The sequence below is a fragment of the Falco peregrinus genome, chromosome 7 (genome assembly GCF_023634155.1).
Source record: "Falco peregrinus isolate bFalPer1 chromosome 7, bFalPer1.pri, whole genome shotgun sequence".
NCBI lineage: Eukaryota > Metazoa > Chordata > Aves > Falconiformes > Falconidae > Falco > Falco peregrinus.
In genome coordinates this window covers 54,666,176-54,694,025 of record NC_073727.1, presented here as the reverse complement: position 1 = coordinate 54,694,025, position 27,850 = coordinate 54,666,176, and the positions used below count along the sequence as shown (strand labels likewise).

The 27,850-nt window shown below is 42.5% G+C and overlaps 1 protein-coding gene across 6 annotated transcripts in view; it reads left to right on the top strand.

The window, feature by feature from the left end:
• Positions 1–582: 582 nt before the first annotated feature.
• Positions 583–27,850, top strand: part of FKBP1B (FKBP prolyl isomerase 1B) — a 51,660-nt gene continuing 24,392 nt past the window's right edge. Inside the window, exons 1-3 of one of the 6 annotated variants that reach the window (XM_055810313.1) lie at positions 590–649; positions 1,872–1,980; positions 7,246–7,293. Coding sequence is in view for 2 of the 6 variants with exons in the window: in XM_055810310.1 (XP_055666285.1) it covers positions 4,369–4,489; positions 7,246–7,293 (169 nt within the window). In the remaining 4 variants the exon portion in view is untranslated. Of the gene's footprint in view, positions 959–1,871; positions 1,981–4,157; positions 4,490–7,245; positions 7,294–27,850 lie in introns of those variants that run through there. The other 5 variants (XM_055810312.1, XM_055810315.1, XM_055810314.1 and 2 more) reach the window with 5 other exon arrangements.

Genomic DNA, 27,850 nt, shown 5'->3' with positions numbered 1-27,850 from the left:
GAGACAGAAGCTTGAGGGAGTGTGAGTCCATCTGAAGACATTAATCTAAACCTACTTTTTTTTGGAAGTGGTAAATTGCATTAATATTTTCTGGAAGTGAGCTCCATTAGTTAAGTCCTGGTGTTGCAGAATTTTTGCCTCCATTCTGGAGCATAAGCTGCCAATTTCATGGTTCTAACAGCTGCTGGTGTGTATCCTGATGAGCTGGAGCTCTTCCCTGTGCTTACCTGAGGCGACCTTACCTAGTCCTGTACAAGTCTTTGAAGATCAGGAAGAAGACCTTCATAATGACTCACATGTAAGTGCTGTGATAGAGAATAAGTGAATATCTGAGTTGCGAAGAGCCCAGTGAGCCAGAAGAGAATGCCAGGGAGAAGTGGCCGCTTTCAAGTCAGTTTTAGCACTACTGAAAAATTCTGGCTGCAGTTTTGCACTCATAGCTACAGCTGCAAGAGGAAACTATGGATACAGAAGTGGATGAGGAAGATGAGGATTCAGAATAATTGTTTCAGGAGGAAGCTTTATTCTGTTTGGGGGCATTTGGAACTAATATCAGTTGTTAGGATGCAACTGTGCTTGCAGACGTGTGGTAACCAGCAGTGGTGAGAAGTGAGACAGGCTTCTTATGACAGTTTCATTGAGATTTTTGGTATGTTTTGATCTATTTATCAAAGAGCCATCACTGCAGGTATGCTCTCAGAATTGCTCTGGGCACCTGCTTTGAGGGAAGTCACTGATTCTCGCCTGACTCTGGTTGTTGTTTTATTTGTTGGTTGTTTTTTTTTTTATCAAAGCTAGTTGATGCACAGGAACATTTGCAGTGACATGACCTGCTGAGCTGTGCAGGCTGGTGTTTATTTTGGTTGGTTCTTTTCTGGTGTGGTGCTGGTTTTGCATGTCCTGTACACTTTTGAATGAAAACTACTTGACCGTGCATGTTGGTTCAGTGAGTGGAAAGGTCAGTATTTGTAATGCATTTTTAGTTTGCTTTCGTTATTTGTTCATAGAATGGTGGCTGGATTTCAAAGTAATACTGAGTCCTTCATGGATGCTGGTGAGGGAAATGTGTATTGTCTGGTTTTTTTTGTGGCCTCCATGAATTTATAAGTTTGCAGAATTTGTGCTTTCCATTTATGGGCAATTTAGTGCTTTGGCCTTCCAGGGGAGTTCTTCGTGTGCATATGGATTCTATTACACATGATTTGTAGATCCTTTATAGTTTTTAAAAACAGTGAAGAATAGGATTTCACAATAAAGGAACTATGAACTAAATTAAAACACCCTAAAAACTGGAAAACTGTTTGTCTTCCTAGAAGTGGAAATGCATAAATAGTTTGTAAACAGTGCAGGCTTTAGGGGTTTTAACTAAAGAAAATGAGATACTTAGCTGCTAAACTTTGAGGTTTGGGGTTTCTGCAATAACTCATAATGACTGTGATCAACTCTTTGTGACCACTGAGGAATCTTAGACATTGGAGTCATGTGGTTCCATCATAACGTTTGGGAACAAGGGTTCAGAGACCCTCCAGCTTTTCCAGGCTGCTGGTTTTGTTGCCAGGATAGAAAGACGTGCTGTGGGAAGGTCTTGTGGTAAACTGCTGTTCAGAAAGGTGAGCTCTACAGAGCCTTGGAAGCTGAGAATAATGGACTTTATTCTTGATACAAGTATGCTGGATCCCAAAGCGGAAAGAGGTGGATGTTGTACAATAGCTTTCAAGGAGTGTTCTTTAAAACACTGATCTCCTGGTCTGCTTTGATAATTTGGTTTTAGCAATTTCCTTGGTCGTGGACTTTCCCTCTTAGCCCCTTTGTCTTTTTTGCCTCTCCTCCAATTCTCTGCCAATCCTAAACAGCTTTCCCTTGCATTTCAGAGGCTTTCCTGAAGATAGAGGACATTCCTTGTTTCAGTCTTCTCTTCCAAGACCTTTGTATGCTGTGTAGCTGTTAACAACAGTGTCTTTGAGGACCTCAGTGTCTCTGGTGAGTACTACAAGGTGAAAAGTAACAACATTGTTTGTTATTCAATGTCTGTGGTGACAAAAATTTTTAAAAATATTCACCCGCCAATTTTAAGATACTCTCTACAGATCCTTTTTTCTATCTTGGAATTTGGTCTCACATTTCTTTCCATGTGCTTGGGAATACAAGTGTAGAGGATCTAATTAGCTTATGCCTGAAAGAAACTCTATGTCTGCATATAGGGACCCAGCATGGGCAAGAGGCCGTGGGATGGGATGCTTATAAATAGAGCAGGTTTAGACCTAGGTCAAGGCTTGGTCCCTCCTAATCCCACCTTGCGGCTTGTGCAGTTTGCTGTTGGTGGGTTTCACTTTTTTATTATGGTTGTAAGTCTGCCTGAGAATGCCGGGATCTGTGTTTAAGGCCTGTTATTTGTGATGATGCTTGGAGCAGATGTTCTGTGGTCCCTTCTGAACTATATCTATTATGCAGTTGAGTCCAATCTTCTTCTGTCACTAGACATGACTTGGGAACACCTTTTCTTCCACCATCATGGAAAGATGTGTAGCCCTGATAAAACGAAGCGTGTACTTGTAAAGGCTAAAGGGAACACAGCAAAGTATAAATGGTTTTTATTCATCAGAGTTATGCTTTCTGAAGTTCCAGTTGTCTGAGAGGACATAGACATCTGCCTGGAGCCTGGATGAAAGCAGCCCTTTCTTGTAAAGTCAAGGGCTCTACTAGGACACTGTGTACCTAGAATTTCACTTTATAACTCCCCTTATATGCTCAGCATTTGCCTTGTTGCTCTGTAATGCCTCTGAGGCACATCTGGGATCAGCAATGTTCGTGTGTTCTTAATACCTCTGTGCCACTTACCTCCTACCTGCCATTTTCCTATTTCTCAAATGCATCTTTCTACTGATCAGAAATCAAATGACGTTCTGAGATTGACACTGAAAAAAATCCCTTTTCAGACTTTGCACTGTTGCAGATATGTTCTGATGAACTGAAGTAAGTGCCTGCTTACTCTATATATGCTACATACAAATATAGAAGTCACTGGGGTGGAAGGCAGGCTAAAGGAAGCCCTGTCCAGTCCTTAGTACCGCTTCTGAACTTGTGTGAACTCATGCTTTTTCCTCACTTGCCTCCTTTCGGGTAGCTGCATCCAGCCAGCCCCAGTAATTTTGGAGTGGCTGACTCACAATAAAACATACATACAATAAATCATGCAAGTGAACAGTCAGTCTGATCAGAATAGTGTGAAAAGCAGCAAGGAGGAGGTCAGTCATAGTTCAGGGTGTAGATGCAAGGGCCACATGATCACAGTTACAAAACGACACAGTGTTTCTGCAGTTCAGTCATCCTGACAGCTGCCTTGTATAGATGCTTTTTTCCTGAATGGAATCTAGTTTGTAACAGATAAAAATCCTGAAAAAGCAATGTCAGAGAGTGCAGGCTGGAATTAGATGGATACAGACAGCTCTTTCAGTTGGAAAACTGATGACATTGAGGTTCCATTTCATATTTTTTAACCCAGAACACACAGAACTGTAAACAGAACTATTCCTTTAGAGTCAGTGGGAACTACGACATTCACGAGCACAGTAGGTTTATGGGGAAATAGGATTTTTCCTCTCTTTAGGGCACACTCGTCAGAAGTAGTTGTAGCTCTAGCACAGGCTTTTGCATCTCTAGTCTCACATCATGGGAGCACCAGAGCAATACATACATGGATTTTCTTATTTCAGACACGGGTTAGGGCAGGAAGTTAGCAATTCTGTTGTGCACTGACAACTCGGGGTACCTCACACTGGCCTGCTGGAGACCTGCCGCTGCTGCAGCCCCCTCCAGCAGCGGGTACACAGGCGGCTCCGGCCGGTGCGGACGCTCCTGCCTGCGTGGCCGGTTGCAAGCAGGGGTGGCTGCCCCCCGCGCTCGGTGCAGCCCCGTCCCGCAGCCTGCACGGTGTCAGGAGCGCGCTGCGCGGCTCCCCGCCTGCCCGCCGTGCCTGCGCCCGGCAGCGAGCTCGGAGCGCCGCACCGCTACTCCCAGCTCCCGCAGGCGCCCCAAGCCCTCCCGCCGCTCAGACCGCGCGGCGGGCACGGTCGGACGCCGGGGGTCTGTGTGGGGGGTGAGACAAGACCCCCGGGGAAGCGCTCTGCCGGGCACCCACCGCGCGGGGAGTCGGCGGGAGCCCCCGGTAAAGCCAGCCCTGCCCGGGGGAGGGCAGCAGCACCCCCCGCACGGCACGGGGTGGGGGGGCCTCGCCGCGGCAGCCCCCGGGCGCTCCGGGCGGGGGCGGGCGGCCCCCTCCCCTCCCCGGCCTCCCCGCCCCTGCCCCGCATTGGCTGCGGGCGGCTGACGGGCAGCCGGGGAGGCCCCTGACAGCCGGCCGCGGAGGGCATGCCTGCACTGGGGGTCCGGCCGCGCCGGGGAGCGGGGCCGTGCCGAGCCGAGCCGAGCGAGCCGAGCCCAGCCCGTGCCACCATGGGGGTCGAGATCGAGACCATCTCTCCGGGAGACGGTACGGGACCGGGGAGGGGAGCAGCCCTGCGGTACAGGGGCGGGGGCGCCCGGCTCCGACCGGCGGACCCGACCCGGTGGGTGCCAGCCGGGGCGCCCAGACCGGAGGGAGCCGCCGTCCCCGCCGGCGGGCAGAGGACGGAGCGCGGGGCCCCGGTGCGGGCAGACGGCGGGGTGGCAGGAGGGAAGGCACGGCCGCCCCCACGCCCCCCACGCCTCGGGCACGCACCCCTGATGCGGGAGGGGGCAGCGGAGCCAGGCAGCCGCCCGGCGTCCCGGCGGCGGGGGAAGCCGGTGGCTCCCCGGGCGGCAGCGCCGCAGCTCCCGGCCGCTGGGGCGGCGAGGGGGCCGGAGATTTTCTCTGGCATTCGCCGACAGCTGCGCGGCCGCAGGGCGGACGGGGGGCAGCGGCGGGGCTGGGCAGGGGGCGCGGGGGTGCGGGGGGCAGCGGCGGGGCCGGTCGCGGCCCCCAGCCGCAAACTTTACCCGGTGCCTAGCCCAGCCGCGCCGGGGGCCACCGGCCATTTGCGGGAGCATCCCTCCCGGCGGGGCAGCCTGCCTCCTCCCGTGCGCACGTGTGGTGCTGAGGGCCGAGGTGCAGCCCGGGTGACAGTGCCCTCTGCTTGGCGCAAGCTGGCCTTTCCAATGCCGATTTGGTGGTGGTTTGCTCTTCTGGGGCATTGTAATAGCATTTCGTAAGGTTTGGGGTTGGTTTCCTTTTCAAGAGGACGTAATTTCTAACATACGGCCATACGTATCTTTATAATAGGCCAGATTCATCCTTGGCTGGTACATAACTGTAAATAATTTGTTCAAGCCGATCTCAGCTTAACTTTCTTGGCCCGGTGTCTTTTCTTTCTTTGTGTATGCTTTTAAATTGGCTTCTCCCTCTGTGTTGTTTAGCTCTGGGGATCAAATTCTTGTCTTGGTTGCACAGATGTAAAAGCAGAATACTTAACGTGGGTATAAGTAATGTTGCAGGGCTGAGAGCAGAAAGAAGGGTGGAACTTAATCTCGCAATAGTACTTTCTAGCTATTAAATATATCAAGGCTGTCTTTGTAAGCAATATGCTATTCCAAATAAGGTTATATGGATTAGTTCTCTTGGTTGCAAGTCTTAATCAAAATCAGCTGACTTTAAACACTGTCTTAAAACCACAGCTAGTCAGCGGTCTTGAGAATCTCTGCTTTTAATTCAGCTTTGATGTGAATTTGCGTAGCTCCGTTGCCTTTGCTGCTGTTAGACTCACACAGCAGATTATGTGTTGGTAAGGTCTGATATTCCTTTTCTCAGATCTCCGTGTAATAGTAACTCATTTGAATAACAACTGTTTTACCGAGGGTAGGATTCATCTCACCTAAGTCTTCTCTGGTTAGGTGGTGAGTCTAAAGCAGTCTTCTAGGGTTTTTTTTCTGCAGTCATCTCCAGAGAATAATCCATTTTGCCTTTCTCTGGATAGGCTGGGTTTCTCTCAATGCCCTGCTAATTCTCCACTGTCAACAGAAGCAGCCCAGGAGACTGCCGTATGATCATTGCCTGTGTTTTAGATAGCTAGAGTTAAATGAGATGAATCCCATGACTGTACAGCAGTGCCCTAACTGGGTACCTACTTGTACTGCATTTTGTGCAACCCACAGCTGGAGATATTCCAGCCAGCCAAGCTGATGAACCAGGCTGCTTAGATGACACTTGGGAGCACCATCTTCTCGATTTCATGTTATAAATCTTGTTTCATTGTATTAGCCTGCCTTCCTGCCATTTTACTGCTCATGGTGGTCTTGGCATATAAGCCCCAAGTATACAGCTTGTGTGTTACTTGTTTTATACCCTGCAATGCACCCTGTAATGCATAGCTTGTTATCATGTTAATTCAGACTAAAAGAGGCCAGAAAGCCAAGTAAGATAGGAGCCTGCTTTTCTACCTGAACCCCCAGTTTCTAGCTTTCTGTTAAGGGTGTTCCTTAATGATCGATCTCATTCATATTTTTAAGTTCTTCTGAGCCTTGGCCCTCCCTCAACCAACATAACCTTGATTTTTCAAGTAATCTGCTTTAATACACCTTTGGCACCTAATTGAGCCTGGAAAAATCTTTCCCTAGTTTTTAGTGCCTTTGGCAGCCCAGGTAAAATGGAAATGGTAGTTTCATTTTCCAGTGGCAAGAAAATAATATAAGCTCTTTTCTCCTTTCAGTATGAAAATTTTAGGAGGAGTTACCGGGTTCTTACAACAACTCAGTGTATCACTGCTTTAGTGTTGCCCAATGCTGTAAAATTAAACTGCTTTTGTATGTGAATTTTTTTTTTTTAAACTCTTCCCTGCTAATTAAAGTAGCCCTTGTTAGAGCTGTCTTGAGTGAAAGGCATTAGAACTGTGAATACAAATGGACTTTTTCATAATGTCAGCCTAAGATTTTATTTGAAAAATTACAGCAAAAAAATTCCAAGAATTTTAAGGTTATAATCAGTGAAGCATTGACAGTCTTTTTGCACTTACAGAATGTAAATGCATATATAATGCACACATGTATAGGGAAACTTATGTAAGGAAAATATTATTTGGTCTAAGAGCTGAATAGGAGCCAAGCTGGGATCTTCTATCCTAAATGATACCCATTCCTGTCTTACATATTAGTAATTTGATAACACATAGTCAATACGAATCTCAGTCTAGCATTTTTTCTTTTAAAAGATAAAACTGCCTAGCCACAGAGGTCAATCAGAGAAAATGAAAGAACAACCTTTTATACTTTTAACAGGACGGACATTTCCAAAGAAGGGTCAGACATGTGTGGTGCACTACACAGGTAAGGCATGTTTTGAATGTTCTCTCAGTCCTGACTGCCTTGCATTGAAGAGTGATTTCCCATTTCAAATGTGTTTGGTGTATTTTTTGCTTTGTTCTGTCACTCATAATCCATTTGATTATGTTCTGATGGGTTTTCTGAATATTTCACTTCTAGCTGAGCAGTTCAGGCTACAGTACCTAGAGGTGCCTGCTAACAGATTTGCCACTATACTAGCTAATGAAATCGAGCATGAAACTGAAAATACTGGGCTCAAATTTTTCTAGCCTCTGATCTTGATATAGACAATTGATCATTGTATATATCTTAAAAGCATGTGTCTATGTATTGGCAGTAAAATTCATTCCAGATTGAAGAGATCAATACAAGGTCTATTTAACACCTGCTTTATGGACTTGTATGAATCTTAAGTGACGAGTTGGTTAATGGAGCTGTTTATGCTGCATCTTTGCGCAGAGGGGAAAATGTCCTTTAAATCGGTTTGTGACGCTGTGTTTTGTATATAGTCATGTAAATTGTCAAAAGGATGCAAAGACCTCTGCAGTCTGAGTCCCCAGCTGGGAAGTTCACATCAAAAACTGCCATTTTATGGGTTGTTTTTTTTTCCTTAAGAAGGCAAAACATAGGTGATCAGGGTATTGACAGCTACTGATCTGGGCCTGGATCTGTGAGGTAGTGTTTTTCCTCTAGTGTTCAGTATTACAGGAAAGTTCTCGCTGGTAGCTGTTCCCCTCTAGCAGTTTTGCACTTGCTTCTGTAGCTTACAGCTGGAGCGAGGTGGGAGCATTTTCCAGTAAAATTAACTAATGAGGTAAACCTATCTGTGTTTTCAAGAAGCTTTTTGATACAGTTTCAATAGTATCACTCTTCAGAACTGTGAATTAGTCCGCTGGCTTAGGATATAGGATGTTTGGGTTTAAACTTCTGTGTTTGTATATTCAGTGTTTTGATCTGATGAAGATTGCTAGTTTGAATTAGAAGCAGTAAAACACATGCGTCTCCCATGCCAGTCTCAGCTCTTACATACATTCTTCTGTAACTTGGACCTGAAAATAGATGTTTTGAAACTATTTTTGTGAAGATGCTGAAAGATATGTTTCTGTTCCGGTCCAAATTTCATAAGTTTTTGTGAGATAAGATTGTCACCTCCCACCCCCAACTAGTTCAAGATAAATTTAAACGTCAGAACTGAAACAGGCAAAAAACAATTTGAGGCCAGTGGCTCCCACCAAGTGCAATTTTGCTGGATAACTTCAGAGTGAGTGTGAATGGTAAATGTGGAAACATAACAAGATGCTGCATATTCTTATTGCTATTGGATACCATCTTAGATGAGGCTATCATAAGCTGGCTTTGACATGAAAGACTTTATGAAAACTCATTAAATCAATCTCCAGCATAAACTGTGCTTCCTCCATGTATCTTGCTATTTGTGCTACGCAGCCTCTCTAGCTCCCAGATCAGAGCAGATACTAGGAAAAGCTCGTCATCTTAAGTTCCAGTGCTGTTGCAATGTCCAAGCAGTCTTTGGTGGTAATATTTTTAAGGGGAGCCCCATGGCTGGTGGATAAAGTGTTTTCTTCCAGTGGTCTGTAAAGCATATGGGAAAGATGACATACGAATGTCAAATTTTAATTTAGAAGTATTTTATCTGAATGCAATGTAACTTCTTTTTATCCTGGTGTGATTCTGGATATGTTCGGGATTAATCTTTAAATTATCTGTCTTATTTCTATGATCTTATTAGGCCTTACTGTGCTTAATGCTTATTCTCACCACACTCCTGTGAGTCCTGCTTTAGGAAGTGGATAGCTAAGTTACAGAGGCATCTGCAGAGATAGCCAGAATATCTCTCCTGTCCCCTGAAATGGGAGTTAGGAAAAATTAGGACCTGTAGGTGCAAGGAAATGATCCAGAAATCCTGCTTTCCAGAGCTGCCTTATATTGGGTGCATGTAAAGTTCGCAGGTTGTCTCTGTGTTCAGCCTACATGTCACTCTGGAGCTGGGCACAGGTACCTGCAGGGAGGTGTTGTAGCCTGGGAAGTGAGGGAACCATGCACTGGCTAGATTCCACCAAGATCTAGAGGTCACTTGGATCCCCAGAAAAGTCTAACCTCACTGGAGTGCTCCAAGCACTGCTCTGAATCCAGCATCAAGCACAGCAGACAGCCACTTGCTGTCAAAACCACGGCCTGTGGGAGCTCACTTTATGTATAACAACAGAACAGTTGTTTCAGCCGTGGCAAACAATGTTCAGTTGCCTTTTCCAACAGAAGAGGGTCATAGCTCTATTTGCCGCATCCCTAACTGCAACCATTATGTTCTTGGAGAGGAGAAAGCTGCAATTTCCCACTCCAGTTTAGCCTGGGACATTCTGCAGTGAAGAATGCAAGAACCATGGGCAAGAAAAGGAGCAGTCAAGAGGGTGAGTAATTGGTTCAGGCACTTCTGCAGGAGTACTGATGGAGTTGTATCCAGTCCCCTGTCTTCAGGGATTATTTCTGTACTTTTTAAAAAAAAAACCAAACCAACCAATTATTTTTCCATATAGTGGTGCCTAGTCTTGACAGCTTGGTAGGCCATGTAACTTCTTGCTGTGGCCTTTCCTCCCTCATACTGATGCACGCACTATGTGGCGATACAGGTCCTTAGCACAAACATGGTTGGTTCTGTGGTTCCCTGAAGGGCTAGATTTTTTGTGCGCACGTAGAAAAAAACATTGCCTGTCCGCTAATTATTCATGTCATGAGAGTTTCCAGCTGGGAGGAGGAGGAGAGTAGAAGGGGCTTGCTTCTGCTAGAGCAACTTAACAATTTTTTAAGAAGACTCAAACGAAGAGTGGGCTGTGGGCTCTATTTTGTCTTATTTCCCTGTCTTGCCTTCCATCTCAAAGAGTCTCATAGATGTGCATTTACCATGTGTTGGGGAGTGATGGTGGAGAGCATGCACAGGAGGGGACTGCTGGCACTACAGGAGTAAAAGGCCTGTAGCTTGCTTCTGAAGCATCTTTGGGAAGAAGTTTTTTAGGAGCAAGCTCTCTGCATGAGTTGTCCTAGCAGTCCATGCAGAAAAAGTCCAGAGAAGACCAAAGGCTGGTATCCTAGATATTTGACAGAACTTCACAGAGTCCTGTCTGCTCATCCTCCAGGGTCTTCTGATTCATGCATCCCCAAAGTAGGGATTCAGCAGGGTAGTTTCTAGTCTGACGACCCCACATGTTCTGGAGAAGTGGGAAGTGAGAACTGGAATCTCCTCAAGATGAAGGAGAACTGTGATCAAGTTTTACACTTCTGTTGTCAGCGATCCAGCTATTAGGCTGTTATATGTGGCAGCTTTGCCTCCTCCTTCCCTCCTTGTTCGACTAGAGATGCATAATCTCAGGAGTAGACTTTGTGGTCTGATTCCCAAATGCATTGTGATGCCTTTAATGGACAGACCTGAGTTCCAGTGGCAGCAGGGGTTAAGGTGCAACCTCACTGGGGAACAGTTTAGAAGGAACCTCTTAGATGAAGCAGATATTTTTCTTTTTTGTTGTTTTGGTTTGTGTTGTTGGTTGTTGGGTTTTTTTCCCAAAGAGTCGTTCTTGGCTGCTTTACAATTAGAGCAGGATTTTTGGATTATCCTTCAGAAGCATGTAACTGCCCTTTCTGACTACATAAGACGACTTAGTGCCTAACTTTGGTACTGTAAATCACCTGCTAAATTTTCAGGTTTACACAGCCTAAGTTAAGTATACGAATACATGCTCCAGATTGTTGTAGATTAGATAGGAGAACTGTGATAGAACATGAAACCAAGCCCCGATCTTAGTGTATGATGGAATAATGTGGTCAGATTCCCGTATGTTTTATATTTGTTAAGAAGTATAAAAATGCAATAATTTCTTCTTATCATCCAGCATCTATGTTTTGTCTCGAAAGTTACCTGACGCTATATTGAAGTAATGGGATTGATAGATAAGGTACTGTGTTGGCACCAAAATGCATTTCCAGCAGCAATGGTTTATGTCATGTTTTTGTCAGAAATTTCATTGAGCAGGCTTCTGAAAGCCTTTGGCAATCTGCTTACTCCTTCTGTTTTCCATCTGTGAAATGATAGTTGTACTTTGCCTCATGTAGACTGCAAGCAGTTTGAGATATGAACTGCCTCTCTTTGTGACTAACATAATGGTGTCCTAATCTTGATGAGTCTTCAGGTTACATTGTAGTACTGATAGTAATACAAGTAAACAAATTACAGTGTCATTAGTCCTGAGTGTATCAACAGAATTGAGGCATTTTCTGCAGTTTTGTTTGCTGTGATTTAAATTTGTTGACTCTGGCAATGGGAATTACCAGTGCAGAATTTTCAAAGATTTATGAAGGTGAAACAAAACAAGACTCAGTTAGAAATGCCCCTAAACAAAACCTTTGATGAGGTTGTGAATGCTCTGTCTAGAGACTGTGGGGTAAAACCTGCACTCTGGGAAGCTGAATACCATTCCTGGTCCTCCTGCTTGATGATGGTGTGCCCTCAAACAAGCTTTGCATATATTGGTCCCAAATCTGCTCTTAACAATGAAAGGGCAGCTTTTTTTCCAAGTTATTCAGAGCTGACATTCTCTTGTGCTGTCCCATGTAGCTTGTGGCTGAGCTGAATTCTTAACCTCTTCATCTTTCTCCTTGTCCACTTGTAAATCTGTGGTAATAATACAATTACCCTTTTTGAGGAACTGATGATGTTCAGTATTTGTAGTGTGCTGGAACAGACTTGCTTGAGTAAGGCTGTGAAGGCACATTAAATCATTAAACTGAACTTCTATTGGAGAAGATTTTCCATAGACCTTTTTAGATTAGGGCAATGACCACAAAATTGCATCACATACATTTTGAATGGAATGGAATAGACTAGAATATTTCAGTTTCATGGGACCTACAAGGATCATCTAGTCCAACTGTCTGACCAGTTCAGGGCTGACCAAAAGTTAAAGCATGTTGTTCAGGGCATTTTCCAAATTCCTCTTAAACACGAACAGGCTTAAGGCATTGACCACATCTCTAGGAAGCCTGTTCCAGTGTTAGACCACCTTCTTGGTAAAGAAATGCTTCCTAATGTCCAGTTTAAACCTCAGCTGACACACCTTTGAACCATTCCCATGTGTTCTGTTGCTGGATCCCAGGGAGAAGAGACCAGCACCTCCCTCTCCACTTCAATATTTCAGTACTGGAAAGTTGATTGATTTTTTTAAATGCTTAAAATCAATTTCCCCATTGACATAAGTTAATATTACTCCACTTATTTGAGCTGAGCTGTACAAATTCATTCTGTTTTAGGAAGCAGACCTTTATTTAAAGCAGAACAAATGATTAATTGTCCTTTTCCTAGTGATCTGAGGACAAACTCGTATAATCTCCTTTTCCCAAATATTACCAAAATTACTTTATATTGTTTCTTTAGCTTTGGCAGTGGTGTAGTGTTGAGAGTTATGGTTGTATCTGTGTAGTTGAAAGCCTCTTTTCTTTTTTTTTTTCCCCACCTTTTTTTGTTCTAGCAAAATCATACTGCGTAGATGCAGGTTAATAGTAATTTATAGAATATGCTTGATTTATCATGATTTCAAAAAGCATTTTCCATTTAACACAATACAAATATAATGCAATTCCCTTGAAATAACTCTTGCCAAAAGAGAACAGATCTGCCTATTTTTCTTGGATCAAAATCAACCCAGTCTTAAGTGTACGTAGTAAAAGCCAGAAATTTCTCTGTACTGACATGCTCTCAAAAAGACTAATGTAAATTCAGAGTAACTTTGTGGACTGTCATATATTTGTTTATAAGCCTCATTATCTGCATGACTAGATGTGCCAGGTTAAGTACAGGACTATGTTATTTCTCTGGTCCTACTTTCGGAAACATCTATAGCACTTCAGTCTTCAGTGGGAGCTGTGCATGTGTATCTGAGAGGAAAATTGAACTAACTAAGGAATTTAATCAAAATTCTTTGTCTCCAGGAAGCTGTCTAGCTGCATTTGGAAGAGGATAGTGAACACTGTAATTAGAGTTATCATTAATAAGAATTGTATTGTAACAGACATTATAATTGAGTCTTGAATTATAGCCAGCTAAATCTTGCTTAGCTAGAAAGAGCTTAATTGTTTTATTGAGCATGTTCCCAAGATATATTATACTAGGAGAGCGTGATGTCTGTCCATCTTTTGGGGCCTGCCAATTTTCTGCATTTTTTTACTCAAAGTAGCTTCTTCAAATTGCCCTGGTTTGAAAGGCTGAAAGCCCTTTCCTTCTGCAGAGGTCTTGGTGGCAGCTAAGCACTTACAAGCATCCTTTTTCTTTGGGGAATCATAACTGAAAAAAGTAGCTTTAGTCCTCAATGAAGAATGTGGTCTTTTGCTTCCCCTCAGAAATGATTTGCAAGTCTTAAAACTCTCTTGATAAAAGGAATAAGATTCTCATCTTTGCTTATTTAGTATAGATGGATTACCTCTGGAAATATTTAAGTGCTGTCTTCAGCCTGATAGTGATCAGAGTCCAGAAGCAAAAGTTCGAGAAGAAGAGATTTCTCCTACACATTTTGCTATCAGCTTAGTGACTGATTTCAGGTATACTACTTGTTCTTTCATTTTTAAAATTTGACAGAAAAGGGGGCTGTGCCTCTCAAAATTAAATTAATTTTTGCAAGTACCGTGAGACTCACTGTAAGAAGAGGCTATTGACATGAAAAAATGATTTGATGAATAAAAAAGGTTCAGAGATTTGTAAGAAAAAATGTAGCAGTTTCAGCAGCTGAATTGGTGAGTTTAAACTGAACATACTTGATTGTTGCCTGATGGAAAAAGATCAGTGTAATAGACTGTAACTGCAGGTTTCGTGGTTGCTCCTCCTTTGCACTGAATGCTGCGTTGCTATGTGCTGTGCCCATCAGTTTCACTGAAATAACTTGTGGTATTAGGTAAGTGTGGGTAAATGAAACAGAAAAGGAGCTCGAAATTATCCAGAAGCATTCTTACCGACAACCTTCGCTGAGAAGCAATGGTTTGACTAAGAATTGGAAGTGTCTCCCTGTAAAGGTGGTCCCCATGGCATTGAGGTGTTATCTGGACATCTGCTGATATGCTTTGTGCAAAGAGGGGGAAGAATTCAGGATTGCCTGTAAACACCATCTTACATTCATTCAGGAAAAAGACAGGATGAGTTTCTTTCTTACAGAGTAAAGATTATAAAGAGATTTCTTTAAGATAGCATGCACAGGCACTTTCTCCCCTGACAGAGACCTCTCTGTCAGCATGAAATTTGGTGACTGCTAGCTTCAATTTCGGAGCACCTACTAACCTGCAGGATTTCCTTTCACAGAGGGATTGTAGCATCATGCTCCCTTCCTATTGTGCATAGAAATGAAACTGCTAGCAAATAATTAAACCTCCTACTCCTACTTCACAAAAGCCTTGAAGAACTGGGTTTCAAGATATTAAAAAAAAGTTCACAAAGCAGATTATATAAAGTACCAGAGAACTAGCAGCCTCTCTTCATCCAGTTTTTAAAAGCCCAGAACTGATCCAAAACAGTGCCATCTTTTAGAAAATTAGATTGCTGTCTTCAAACAAAATATTTTTGCTGGGTCCTCTTTGCATTTACTTTCAATGATCCCAGCGTGCCACTTTGCCTATTTACAGCTGATACGTATATTTAAGGACTAGGACCTGAAAGGTTTGCATCAATTTTTGATCATTAGAATTCCAGGTCCTCACAAGAACGGCATCGTTTTCTAATAATGTATGCCTCCAAAAATCAAAGAATGGCTGAAACAATCATGCAATGAATAGTGTTTGTTACGGTAACATGTAAAAATGGTTATTGCATCAGCTAAATGAGAAGCTCTTATCAGCTGGCGCCAGTGATAGGCTTGTCTCTCTTTATTGACAAAATAGAACTGACATCACCATCTTTACCTAATTAAGAAGTCTTAAATTGAGAGCTTAGTTACCTCAGGCTACCTAAATAGTCAGCCTTTGGATACACCTCTCTATTGATAAAGCAGAGCTTAGAACAGTTCTTAAGTCAGGCAACTCAGCTAGGCAGTGTTTGTGGAAGGGGTAATATTTTCTTGATTAGACAGCATGCAGTGTCATCTCTCCACGGTGGATGCATGGCAGCCACATTTCAGGTGTATTACCCAAGCAGTTGCTGTGGGGCCAGAGATCTCTGCAGGCTTATGATCTTCAGAGCTCAGTGGGTTGGTAGAGTGCTGCAGTGATGTGTGTGGGAGATCCCTGGGGAGGACCATTGCCAAGGAGCTCATACAGTGCCTGTCTTTTGGCACTGGTAAGCAATTGAATGGGCGGCCTCAGAGGAGACGTGTACTGCTGCGGGAAACAGCAATTCAGCATTGGCATGAGTTCTGCTGAGTCCTGCTGAACCAGTGCCAGGGGGCTGCTAGAGGCCTTTATATTGAAAGCGACATCTCTTAATTGAGATATATTATTTAGCTTTAGTTACTCAAGGGCATTGTACATCTTACTTAATTTATTTTTTTTTTCCACAAGACTGCTGGTTGCAGAAGATCACTCATGGCTGGGGATCTTAAATGTTGTAGCCATGGTGTCATCAGTGGATCTTTGTAGATGAGGCAGTGGCAGATCCATGCAGTCAGGCCGTGTAGCCTTGTATCTCCCTTCCAGCATCCTGAGGTTTGTAAAACTCAGCATTACAGGAGTGGTTGTGAGGCACATGTGATTTGTAACTCTCCCTCTGTATCTGCTTACGATATCCCAAGTCTGGTTTCCCCTTCCAGATCTTTTCCATTTAATCCTGCATAGTTACTGGTTCTTAGTTGTAAGAGCTTCCCTTTGCACATTAATGATGCAACTACTGTGATTTAGCAGGATAGTCTTTTATTCTGTTTTCAGTGATAAATTGAAGTCTTGGTTTGGTATGGGTGATTTCCTCCTGGACACAGGAAAAGACCTAACACCTGATTAGTTCATTTTCCAATCTAGGATTGCTACAAACAATACACTCTCTGATGCATTGGTTCTGTCTAGTTTTAAACTACCAAAGTGATAATGCTATTTTGCTACTTCCAAAGCCATTGAAGTTGTTTCTGTTGCAACATTAAAAGTAGCAGCTTTCTGTTGGAATTCTTTACCCTGCATTAGAAAACAAAAATAAAACCAAACCACAGAACAAGTGGTTGTTTGGAAATGACACTATAATACTATACAGGGATTGTTGTTATGGGAACTTGTATTTTCGTTCTCTTCTGTGGATGAATTTCTGTTTATGCTGTAAGCAGGAATTGCCAGGAAGACAGGAGGGCCTCATACTTTCTGAGGTGAAATCTAGCCCTATCTAGGGTACATAAAAGAAAACAGATGAGTCACACAGTGGACAAGTTCCTGAAGCATCACCATGATGTGTTGCCATTTCCAGACTGGAATGTACAATTTTCAGCCTGAAGAATTGAAGTAAATTTCCGGTTGTTGTGAAAGCTGTAATTTTGGTGAAAAAGCCTTTCCCACAAATTGTATTGTGGAGGTTGAGGAGCTGAGACTGAAAGTCATAGGCTAGCTGCCAAGTCTGCATCATAGAATCACAGAATGGTTTGGGTTGGAAGGTACTTTTAAAGATCATCTAGTCCAACCTCCCTGCCATGGGCAGGGACACCTTCCACTAGACCAGGCTGCTCAAAGCCCCATCAAAAAATAGGACATCCACAATTTCTCCAGGCAACCTGTTCCAGTGTCTCCCTACCTTCATCATAGAGATTTTTTCCCATATATCTGATCTAAACCTACTTTCTTTCAGTTTAAAACTGTTGTCCCTTGCTTTGTCGCTACAGGCCTTGGTAAAAAGCCTCTCTCCATCTTTCTTATAAGCCTCTTTAAGTATTGAAACTCCTCAATAAGGTCTCCCTAGAGCCATCTCCAGGCTGAACAGCCCCAACTCTCTCAGACTTTCCTCATAAGAGTTCCAGCCCTCTGAGCACTTTCACGACCCCCCCTCTGGACCCACTCCAACAGGCCAATGTCTTTACTGTACTGGGGACCCCAGAGCTAGATGCAATACTCCATCCAGGTGGGGATATTATGAGAGCTGAGTAGAGAGGGAGAATTGCCTCCCTCAACCTGCTGGCCACCCTTACAATTGACTTTCTGGGTTGCAAGTGCACATTGTTGGCTTGCGTCCAATTTTTCATCCACCCTGTTATGGTTTAACCCTGGCCGACAACAAAGCACCACGCAGCTGCTCGCTGTCTCCCTCTCATCGAGAAGGATGGGGAGGAGAATCAAAAAGGAATGTAAGACTCAGGGGTTGAGATAAGAACAATTTGATAGGTAAAGCAAAAGCTGTGCATGCAAGCAAAGCAAGGAATTCATTCACAACTTTCCATCAGTAGGCAGGTGCTCAGCCATCTCCAGGACAGCAGGGCTCTGTCACATGTAACAGTTACTTGGGAAGACAAACACCATAATGCCAGATGTCCTCCCCTTCTTCTTTCCCCAGTTTATATACTCAGCATGATGTCATATGGTATGGAATACCTCTTTGGCTGGTTCAGGTCACCTAACCTGGCTGTGTCCCCTCCCAATTCCCCGTGCCCCTCCAGCCCTCTCACTGGCAGGGCCCAAGAAACTGAGAAGTCCTTGACTTGGTATAAAGTAACATTGACTTGGTTATCCAGCAACAACTAAAAACATCAGTGTGCCATCAATGTTGTTCTCACATCAGAGCCAAAACACAGCACTGTCCTAGCTACTAAGAGGAAAACTAACTCTATCCCAGCTGAAACCAGGACACACCAGTATCCCCAAGTCCTTCTCCATAGGGCTGCTCTCAATCCATTGATTCCACAGTACGTTGATACTGGGGATTGCCTTGACCCAGGTGTGGGACCTTGCACTTGGCTTTGTTGAACTTCATGAGGTTCACATGGGCTCACTCCTCAAGCCTGTCAAAGTGCCTCCAGATGACATCCCTTCCCTTAAATGAGTCAGCTGCACCAATCAGCTTGGTGTCATCTGCAGACTTGCTGAGGGTGCACTCCATCCCACTATGTCATTTATAAAGCTATTGAACAGTACTGGTCCCAGTATGGACCCTTGAGGGACACCACTTGTTACTGATCTCCATTTGGATGTTGAGCCATTGACTACATCTCTTTGGATGTGGCCATCTGGATTCAGCAAATTCTTTATCCATCAAATAGTTCCATACCTCTCCAATTTAGGAGCAAGGATTTGTGAGACCATGTCAGAGGCCTTACAGAAGTCAAGATAAATGGCATCAATTGCTCTTCCTTTATCCACCAATGCAGTCGTAGAAGGTCATCAGGTTCATCATATTGGTCTGAGCTGAATGAAGTACTGTATGTTAACTAAAATTTGTGGCAGTATTGAAAGTTGTGAATCTGAATTTTACAGCTCAGGCTCATCTTCAGTTTTAATCTGAATTAGTCTTCCATGGTTTTTGCCATTTTCATTGTAAGGCAAGGTTATTTTTTTATTATTAGGAGGTCATTCTGTCTGACCCTGCTGTAACCCTTTCTTGTTTTCCTTGCTTGAAAGTTATGCTTCATGATGGCCACCCTACTACACACGTGCAGCCACATTAGATATATCCAACCATAGTTTACAGTACCTCTGCACCTGACCACTATCCACACACACTTAAATTACAGAGTAAATAAAAAAAACTCAGAATTGCATGTAATTGTCTCTCATTCTGAAATTTTTGTTGTCCTTTTTTTCTGAAAGAATTTGGAGTGGTAATCACAAAGACTAACTTTAACCATGGGGGAGAAGTCTTCTTCCATGACATCTGGCATTCATGGAGAAGAGTGATCTTTTTTGCAGTGTCATGCTGAAACACCTGACCTTGGCTTGGGCTTGAGATCATTCTCTGGAAATGTCTCTCCCCCGATCAGAGCAGGAAATGCTCCTCTGTCATTCTGCCTGTGTGACTAGCTCCCCACACCCTCTGTGTCCCGCAGTGGCCAGCTGGCAACAACTCCAGAAAAGCTATGGCTGTGACTGCCCCAGTCTGCAAGGGGAGTTTGGTGAGTGCACAGGCAGCCCCATCAATAGCTTTCATTTTATGCTGTCCTTTGAATTTTCTTCTGCTGTCATTTGCACCTTGTCTTCAGTCAGATAAATAGCAGGGACAGGTTCACAGCTCTTCCTTAGGTCAGTCAGCAGTGCTTCTGTACAGCACAGCTAAGGGCTATCATCTAACATGGGTTCAGCCCATTTTGTCTTGTCCTACTTTTTCCTGGCTGGAACTCAAAAGTCATGACCTTCTATATCTGAATGCGGGGGACTTCCCGAGCCTGTAACTGTAAGAAGATGTATTGAAAAGATATTGGAACAGGATGGAAATGCTTCATGAAAAAATGATCCTTACCTGTGCCATTAAGACTTGTTCTATGTGAAACCATTGATATAGCTCATCTCCTTTTCAACATTTATTCCTATTCCTTTCTGGGAGTATTAGAGTTTTAAATGCTTATGAGTCAAATGCAAATTCAAGGTTGATACAGTCAGGAAAAACTGCTATCATTAATCCCCTGTGGACAAAAAGTTGAATCTGATCAAAGTGGCACATCCTTCATTCATAAATCCCTTTGGAAAGGGAGAAGCATTGTTTACTGCTTTTTAAAAGACAGGGACATTCAGAAGGGAAAGGATTTGTCCAGGGAAAACAGCAAGCCTCTGATAAAGCTGGGGGTGGAAATTCACGTGCTTTTAAGGTCCTTATCTATTATATGTATCCATTATGTTACCAGCCTGTATATTTTTTTATATATATTTATTTATTTAGGCGTTGTCAGCTCTGTGGAATAGCTGTTTCTTTGATCCAGACCTCAGAAGTGTTTAACTTTTGAGAACAAACTATTTAAATCGAGATGAACAGTGGAAAATCACAAAGTATTTTAGTTTTTATTAAGTTTTCTGTCGTTCTCTGACCAGTCCTGATTTGATTGGTTATGTAAGCATTGTAAACAGATTAAGGGCTCAAACCTTCCCTGCTGTAAAGAATAATAGGGGATTTGATTGTAATGATTCACTTTATTTCAATAAGGTAACTAAAGCTTGCAACACATTGATTCACTAAAACTGCAGAGCCATTTCTGAAGGGTTTTCCTAAGGCTTGCTGTCGTAGCGCATTCAAAGTTCCTCTTCAGATGCAAAACTTTCCAAAGCATTTGGGTAAACAATATCAAACAAAGTAGGCTGGACCTGAGAGAGTTGTAGCTATAAATGCAGGCGCCAGAGGTGATGAAGAAATGAGAAATGATTTGCCTTGAAGAAAAAGAACAACGAAATCTTGGCCTGGGATTTTTCCCTGCATGAGCTTGAGAAGAAATGTTTACTGACTGCAAAACTCATCCATAACTGTAATCTTTCTGTAATCATACAACCTGTAATCTTTCTGTTATTCAGTCTTGTCACTATAGGACTGGCCCTTTTATAGAGTACAAAGCATTTAAATGATGACAGCTGTATTAGGCAGTCAGGGATGTGGTTAGCCGTTGTGTTTGTAGGGAGCAGCAAGATAAGAATAGCTCCCAGTCTTCAGTGCTTACCACACTTACTTTAGATTTTGGACACCTCTGTACGTTTTGTGGACAAGTAGCTGTGTTGAAAAAGTGGGGGGTACTAGGGCAATAGTTATCTTAGCTCTTCTTTTTCCCTTGAGAAACTGATGCACAATACAGGCGAAGAGAGTGTCATCTGATAAAAGCCAGACAAATGTGAAGTGTTCTCTGGATTTGATGTCAAGGATCCTGCCATCCGAGAGAAACCGGACATTGTCTGGCAGCACCACGAATGAATGAATGAATGTCCCTAATGTGCCCTTTCACTGCACCTTCCTGTTACTCTCTTGCTCCGTGTAAGACCAGCCTTCTTCTAGTTTTACTTCAGTACAAGTTGTAATAGACTCTTAGAAGAATTTTCTAGTCTGTTTGTTTAATTGTGCAAGTTTCGTTACAGTTTACAGTGTTACTCATCATGCAGCTTTTAAGCATGTTCTAGCAGTACATTAAGTGATCGGACTTTTTTCTGATTGCATCCTCAGAGGATGAAGCAGTGAAGAGTTTTAACACATCCACAAGAACGTGTGAGTGCAGCCTGCATTTGAAAATGTTGCTTGTTCTGCAGCATAACTTGTGCATCGTAGGCACCAAAGGTGCTACAACATGAATAGGTAGAGCTGGAACAGGGATGCAGGAACTTCCTCAGCTATTTCCTCCTGCCTTTGCACCGCTCCATCCTGGGCATAGAAATGTTGCCGTGGCTCCACTGGGCTGAAAATCTGATGTGAATGAAAAACAAGCTGGGGAAGGAGGGAAGAAGTGATTGTGAAGGACAACAGGATGGAAATGCAGGGTGATGGAAAAAGCAGCAGCAGTGCTTGTAATTCAGCACTGCCGCAGGTCCAGAATTTTGCAGTGATATGGGGGACCAAGGCACTAAGGTCGTTGTAGTGAAGAGAGAAGACTTGCCTGTGGGAATGAGGGGGAATATTTATTTCTGTTTCCTTTTCACATTTCTGACCTGTCAGACTTTCCCCATAGTGTACAGTTTGGGGACCCTCCCACAGCATGCTCTCAGTCTCCCTATTGCAATAATGCACTGGGTCAAATTTCTCTTTTTAGCGTGCTTCGTATATTTAATGCTGCTATGGTGGGGACTATTTAGTGGTGCTGTTATTTGTTTATATAAGTGATCTCAGAATAAGTTTGTTTGACTTCTTTTCCCCCCAAAAAAGAAGACAAAACCAGTCCTACTTGAATCTCTGGACTAAAGCACATTTCTGGTGCACAGTTGTTTGGTGAGTGGGTGGACAATGATTTTGGGGTTGAGATTATAGTTCACAGTGAGAGCAGTTTACCTTGAATAGGCAGACAAGGTGTTTATACACGGAGGAAGAATTATTGTTATTAATTTGTTTAAAGGAAGTATTGTTGCCCTTCTACTGAGTGATTGCAAATTTCAAGTCTTTATAATTAGCTCCTTATCAGAAAATAAATCAATGTCACTAGCCAAGGTAACTTTTGAATTTGACTTGCATAAACCTGTCACTGAATAGGATTCATTGGAACTGCATTTGTTCCTGATGAAGGAACAGTAACAATTTGAATGTGAGAAGCCCTACCAGGGTGAAGTATTTAAAGACTCCCACCTTACCTTGAATTAGTGGCAATGCTGCGCAAGATGATCTGCCTACTTTTTTCCCCCCACAAAAGATTCATGGCTCTTGGATTTAAGAGTCAAGAAACTGTTTTGCTGAACCTTTCTTTTACTGCTCCTCATGAAGCAGTGTTTGCTAATTTAGAAATGCTGCTTTTGGCTGAGCTGAGTGAGGATGGAGTTGATGACTGGCCCTACATATAAGAGGGATACTTAGGACCGTTTTATAGTCAGAAGCCACAACTCATGCATGGTCTTCTACCCGCTGTTTGCCGAAGAGCTGAGGAGACAACTTAGAAAAAAATGAAATCAGCATACCCAGTATTTTTAACTGTGGTGTGTATCCTATACAACAGAATATTGTTTTAGTTTAAATACATCAGCATTTATGTATTTAAGGTGGATTAGTGTGGATTTTTACAATTTGTTTTCCTGCTCATGGGTTTATTTGAGTAAGGCGTCTCTAGTACAGGTGTATATGTGTGTGTGTACCCTTGAAGTATAAAGATCTTAGATCAGAATGTTAAAAAATTCAAGTCAAAGTGAGTGGAGATTTCTTAGTATTCAAAACATTTTAAGGTAAATTCCAATTCTTGTTTTTACTCAGTATTGGAGTTCTGAAGTTTATTATATTGTACCTCGTTCAGCCAGTCTTTTTTATCTGTGTTTTTGATCAATAATAGTGGGAAAATTCTGATTTAGGATTGGATAGAATAGAAATAGAATAGGTTATGTCAGTTGAAAGAGACCTGCAGTGATCATCTAGTCCAACTGCCTGACCACTTGAGGGCTGACCAAAAGTTAAAGCATGTTGTTAAGGGCCTTGTCCAATGCCTTTTAAACACCAACAGGCAATTTTGGGGTTATGGATAGCAAAGTTGTCAAGCTGGCATCTCCAGAAGTAGGTATACAGATGACTGGACAATGCTTCCAGAGGGTCATAAGGATTTCCATCATGATATGCAAGTAATTAAATGATACTTTGAATAAGAAACTAAAAAAGGTACAAAATAAACATGCCAGTGGATATGAAATTGACTTTGTGAGTAGAGGACTTTCCAGGAGGCCTGAAAGTGGACTGGTGTTAGCCCCACTTCTATCAGTGGAGAAAGGTATCAAGGTGATAAAAATTAACAAATATATCCTAAATAAAGGATCTCATCCCATAGGTTATTGACAGAGAGTAATAGGGATCACTATGTAAAATGGTCACAAGTCAATAATGCATTTCAGTTTCTATAAAACCCTTTATGAAGTGGTAGGTGGAAGAACAAAGAATGAAGCCTGTGCTTACAGATAAGAGATCTTTGTCATGCAAAGCAGCGACTTTGAAAATGACTTGAGGAGTGGTGGTTGATTATCAACTGAACACAAGCTCCGGAGCTGTTGTTTAGTCTTTACCCAAAAAGCTGACTGCAATCCGTGAATATAATAAACAGGAGCATGCAGGAAAAGGGAGGAGGTCCAGAGGCCTCACTACTATGGCTGTTTCAAAAACAGTGTGCTGGTTTGTATTTTACAATGCTGGAAAGAGACATGGGGGTGGTAGAAATGCTGGGAAACCTTCCTGAACATAAAATACTTAATTTATTCAGCAGAGGTTAAGGGATGGTTTGCTACTTACATGGGGAACAAAAAATTGATAGGACAACTGAATTGTTCTGTTAGTTCCCCAAGATACATTAAGATAGAGTAGCTGGAAAGCGAAGTTTTACAAGTTCCCCTTAAGATAAGGAATACATTTGAACTGGCAATACTAATTTATAAGTGAACACCAATCAATAATTGCAGTCAGTTCATTGTCCCAAGAAATCTTTAAATCAGCTCTAATTCAAACAGGAATTATTTAGAGAAAATCCTACAGCCTGCATTAAAGTAGGAAGTCAGATGAAGAGATTGCAAGGATCACTTCTGGCATAGAGGTGCATTAATTAAGAGGTTAGTCGTGTATTTTGGAAGCTTTAGTTGCATTCTTGTTCAGTGGTCTTTTCCTCATGTAGATTAGTCGTAGGGGCTTCAGATCTTTCCTAGATTCATAGCTTTTGGGGCTGGGCTGGCAATTAGTCTGGCTTCCCCACATAGCAGCGTTTGAACTTGAACTCATTTGCTTCCTTAGGTTTAATCATGTTGGTTATTTCTCTTCTTTTGCGTTTCAATTTTTTGTGTGTCAGTGTCTTTAATATGTTTTCCTATGTAGATAGGGATGACAACTTCAAAATGTTAATTGAAATGTTACCTGCTTTTTCAACTTTTGGGTTTTCTGGTGGTCAAATAAATGCTCTGCCACAGGTGGAATGCACTGACATCAGAGGACAGTCACCATTTTGCAGGAGATGCTCCATATTGTGAAAAATGAGCTGGTACAGAGCTCTGGAACCATTTAGATCCACTTGCATTCTGATTACCAGCTTGCATTGGGCGTCCTTAGAATTGGTCACTTCTCTAAAAAGTAACTGGAGCATATTAAAGGGTGATTAACAAAATGACTAATCAGTTACGGAATGTAGTATCACATTTCACTCAAAGTCATTTTCCATGCTTAGCCAGAGGCCTTAATGATGTTTTTACACCACTTTGGTTGATATGATATTTATTAGAAAGTGCTTATTGTAGATGAAAACCAAAATAGTTGCATTGAAACAGATGGGTATTTGACTTCAATGTATATCTTTGATGTGGGGATTACTGGGCAGAAACCTTTGATCGGTACTGTGCATCTGAGCAGAGAGCTGTGATGGCTTTTTCTGTAAAAATGGGTGAGTATTAGAAAACCCTAGCAAAAGACAAGTAGTATTTACGAGAAGGAAGGCTTTCCATCGTGATCTGCAATGCACAGAAATACTTGCAGCTCAGAAAGATTGACAAGCCAGCACACTGTTCAGGGGAACAAATGCTGTTTGCAAAAACCACCTTGCAGTCTCATTTAATTGACATCCCATGACTTTGTTTTTCTCTTAAAACTTTATTTGACTGAGCATTCTGGAAAACTCTGCCTTATCAATTTAGTACAGGCAAAGCATGTTCCTGCAGCAGGTATTTTCAGGAGCTAATGATGCTGGCCATTCAAAGCCCTGTCCCACCTTTACTCTGCCCTGTTTTGCAGCAGGACTGCCTGACTCTCGTTCTGCTGCATGCTCCCACTCATGGGGTGCGCAGTTGTGCAGTTGTGGATGTCACACGCCCATCAGAACTGTATCGTGTTACAGGAAAACCCTATGCTGGCAAACAGCATTCACAGTTTGTGCTTTAAGCATACCTCAAGGACATCTGCGTATGGTAAAAATAAAAAATAGCCACACTGGAAAGAACATGGAAAAATTCCCTGGAGAGTGACTGTAAAATAAAATGATCCCATCTAAAAATATGATGCGTACCTAGCACAGACGTTCACCTTGATTTTAAAGTCTAGCTAACACTGGAGGTGGTTTGGGAACAAATCCTGGGGCTACCAGAGGACCTGTGGGTTGACTACACTGAAGGGTGCAGGCAGAGGTGTCTGGGTGCTGTGCAGGCACAGCGGGAGCCTGGGGTTGCCTGCGTGGCCTCACACAGCACAGGTGGTGAGCGGCACGGTCTGTGCAGGATGATACTGAGAACCCACCGGTCTTTCCCAGCATAGGCCTGTGTCATAGACGTTAAAAGAAAAGACAGAGGCATGGGTAGCCTCGCAGCCTATATTTTGGTAAAATACAGCCTTATCCCATAGATGGTTTGGGTATAAGACCTTCTACTTGATTTTATAATAGGTTTGCTTTAAGTAGAAAATGATACCTACTTTGTGTATTTTCTAGACTTGGTGATCAAACCAAATACACAACAAAACCCTTTGTAAAAGACATTAAAGTTACCTTCTCTCTTAATGTCACACAGCAATCTCTGAAATGTAAAGCCACCTGTAGCCCTGATTTTGCTGTGCCACCAGTCATGGTATGAATTTTATTCTTGAAGTTTGTATTCATCATTATTTTCAGTACAATGCAACTGTTCTTTACTTGTGTTACAGTAACCCCTAGAGGTCCCACCGGAGGGTTTCATCATGCTACGCACAGCTGACATAATGAGGTTAATTTTATTGAGTGTAGTTGGTTCTCTGTACCTCAATGTTCATGATTCATCATTTCTTTTGTCAGTAAATAGTGAGATAATGAGATAGCAGGTTGACAAGGGCAGAAATAAACTTAGATTTAAAATGACGGATGTGCCTTGTGAGCAAGTTCAGCCAAGTAGGATCTCCGTCTGTTCTATGGGAATTGCCAGGTCAAAGCTGACTCAGAATTAGTATTTGTGAATACTCCTTCAAAATGGAAGCATGAATAATTACAAATGTCTTAATACACATACTGACTGATATTTTCCACTATATCTTAAAATATCTATGCACCAAACTTGAGAAGAATAATACTTTCAGTATCATCAAATCAGAATTATGGCTGCCTGCTGTGATGCAGTGTGTGTCCTTTATACTAGGTAATAAAAATACGTGTCTTGTACTGTATGGACATGATAAATGTTGTAATGTTCTCACCTGTCGATTTCCTCAATTTTAAGAATTGGGATTTTTCAGGTGATGTTATACATGTTTTCACACAGCATTGCATCTTAGGAAGTTGAAATTTTAAATAAGATGTTTAGGCTTTGAAGTGATGGTAATTGCTGTAACCTTGTGATAGTTACACCTTATGTCCAGGGAGGGCTTAAGAAAATGTTTAGAGTTGACAAGTTTCTAAAATAATCTCATTTGAAATCGAAGGAGTTAGATGCCAGATGCCATTCAAAATGTCCACAGTATGACTAGTGCATCTTTAGGCACCTAATTATCTTCAAATATCTGTGTTTTATGCTGGTTTTTTGCATGCAAAAACTGTGCCGTTTATAGCTAGCATTTTGTTTTCTGGCATGGGTGTGCTGATATGTATGATGTGAGCATTGCAGAAGTATTAAGAAAAACTTGTATCTTCAACCAACATTTTTGTAGGATATAAAATGTAACCAGATATTGCATTCTTCTATCCTAGTAGGTGTGACATTTTTAATGTGGTTAATACATACTGCATTTTGTATACATTTGCAGTTAAAAGAAGATAGTGTGTACCGCTGAGTAGCGGGCACCAATTGTTTCTTGACTTTTTCTGGGGAGTATTACACAGTTCTGGCCCCATTAAATGAAGATTGGTTTACAGTCTTCATTTGCATTTGGCTTGCAATTTTAAGTACTGACTAGTTTATTTAATAAAGATTTTGACTGCCTTCTATTACGTATATCTGTGTGGTTCACCGGCTTAGGAGATGTGGCATGTTCCGCCTCTAGCTTGAGAGGATCTGCTGTGTTAGAGGCGAGCACGTTCTTGGTCTTGAACACCACCCCAGGCCG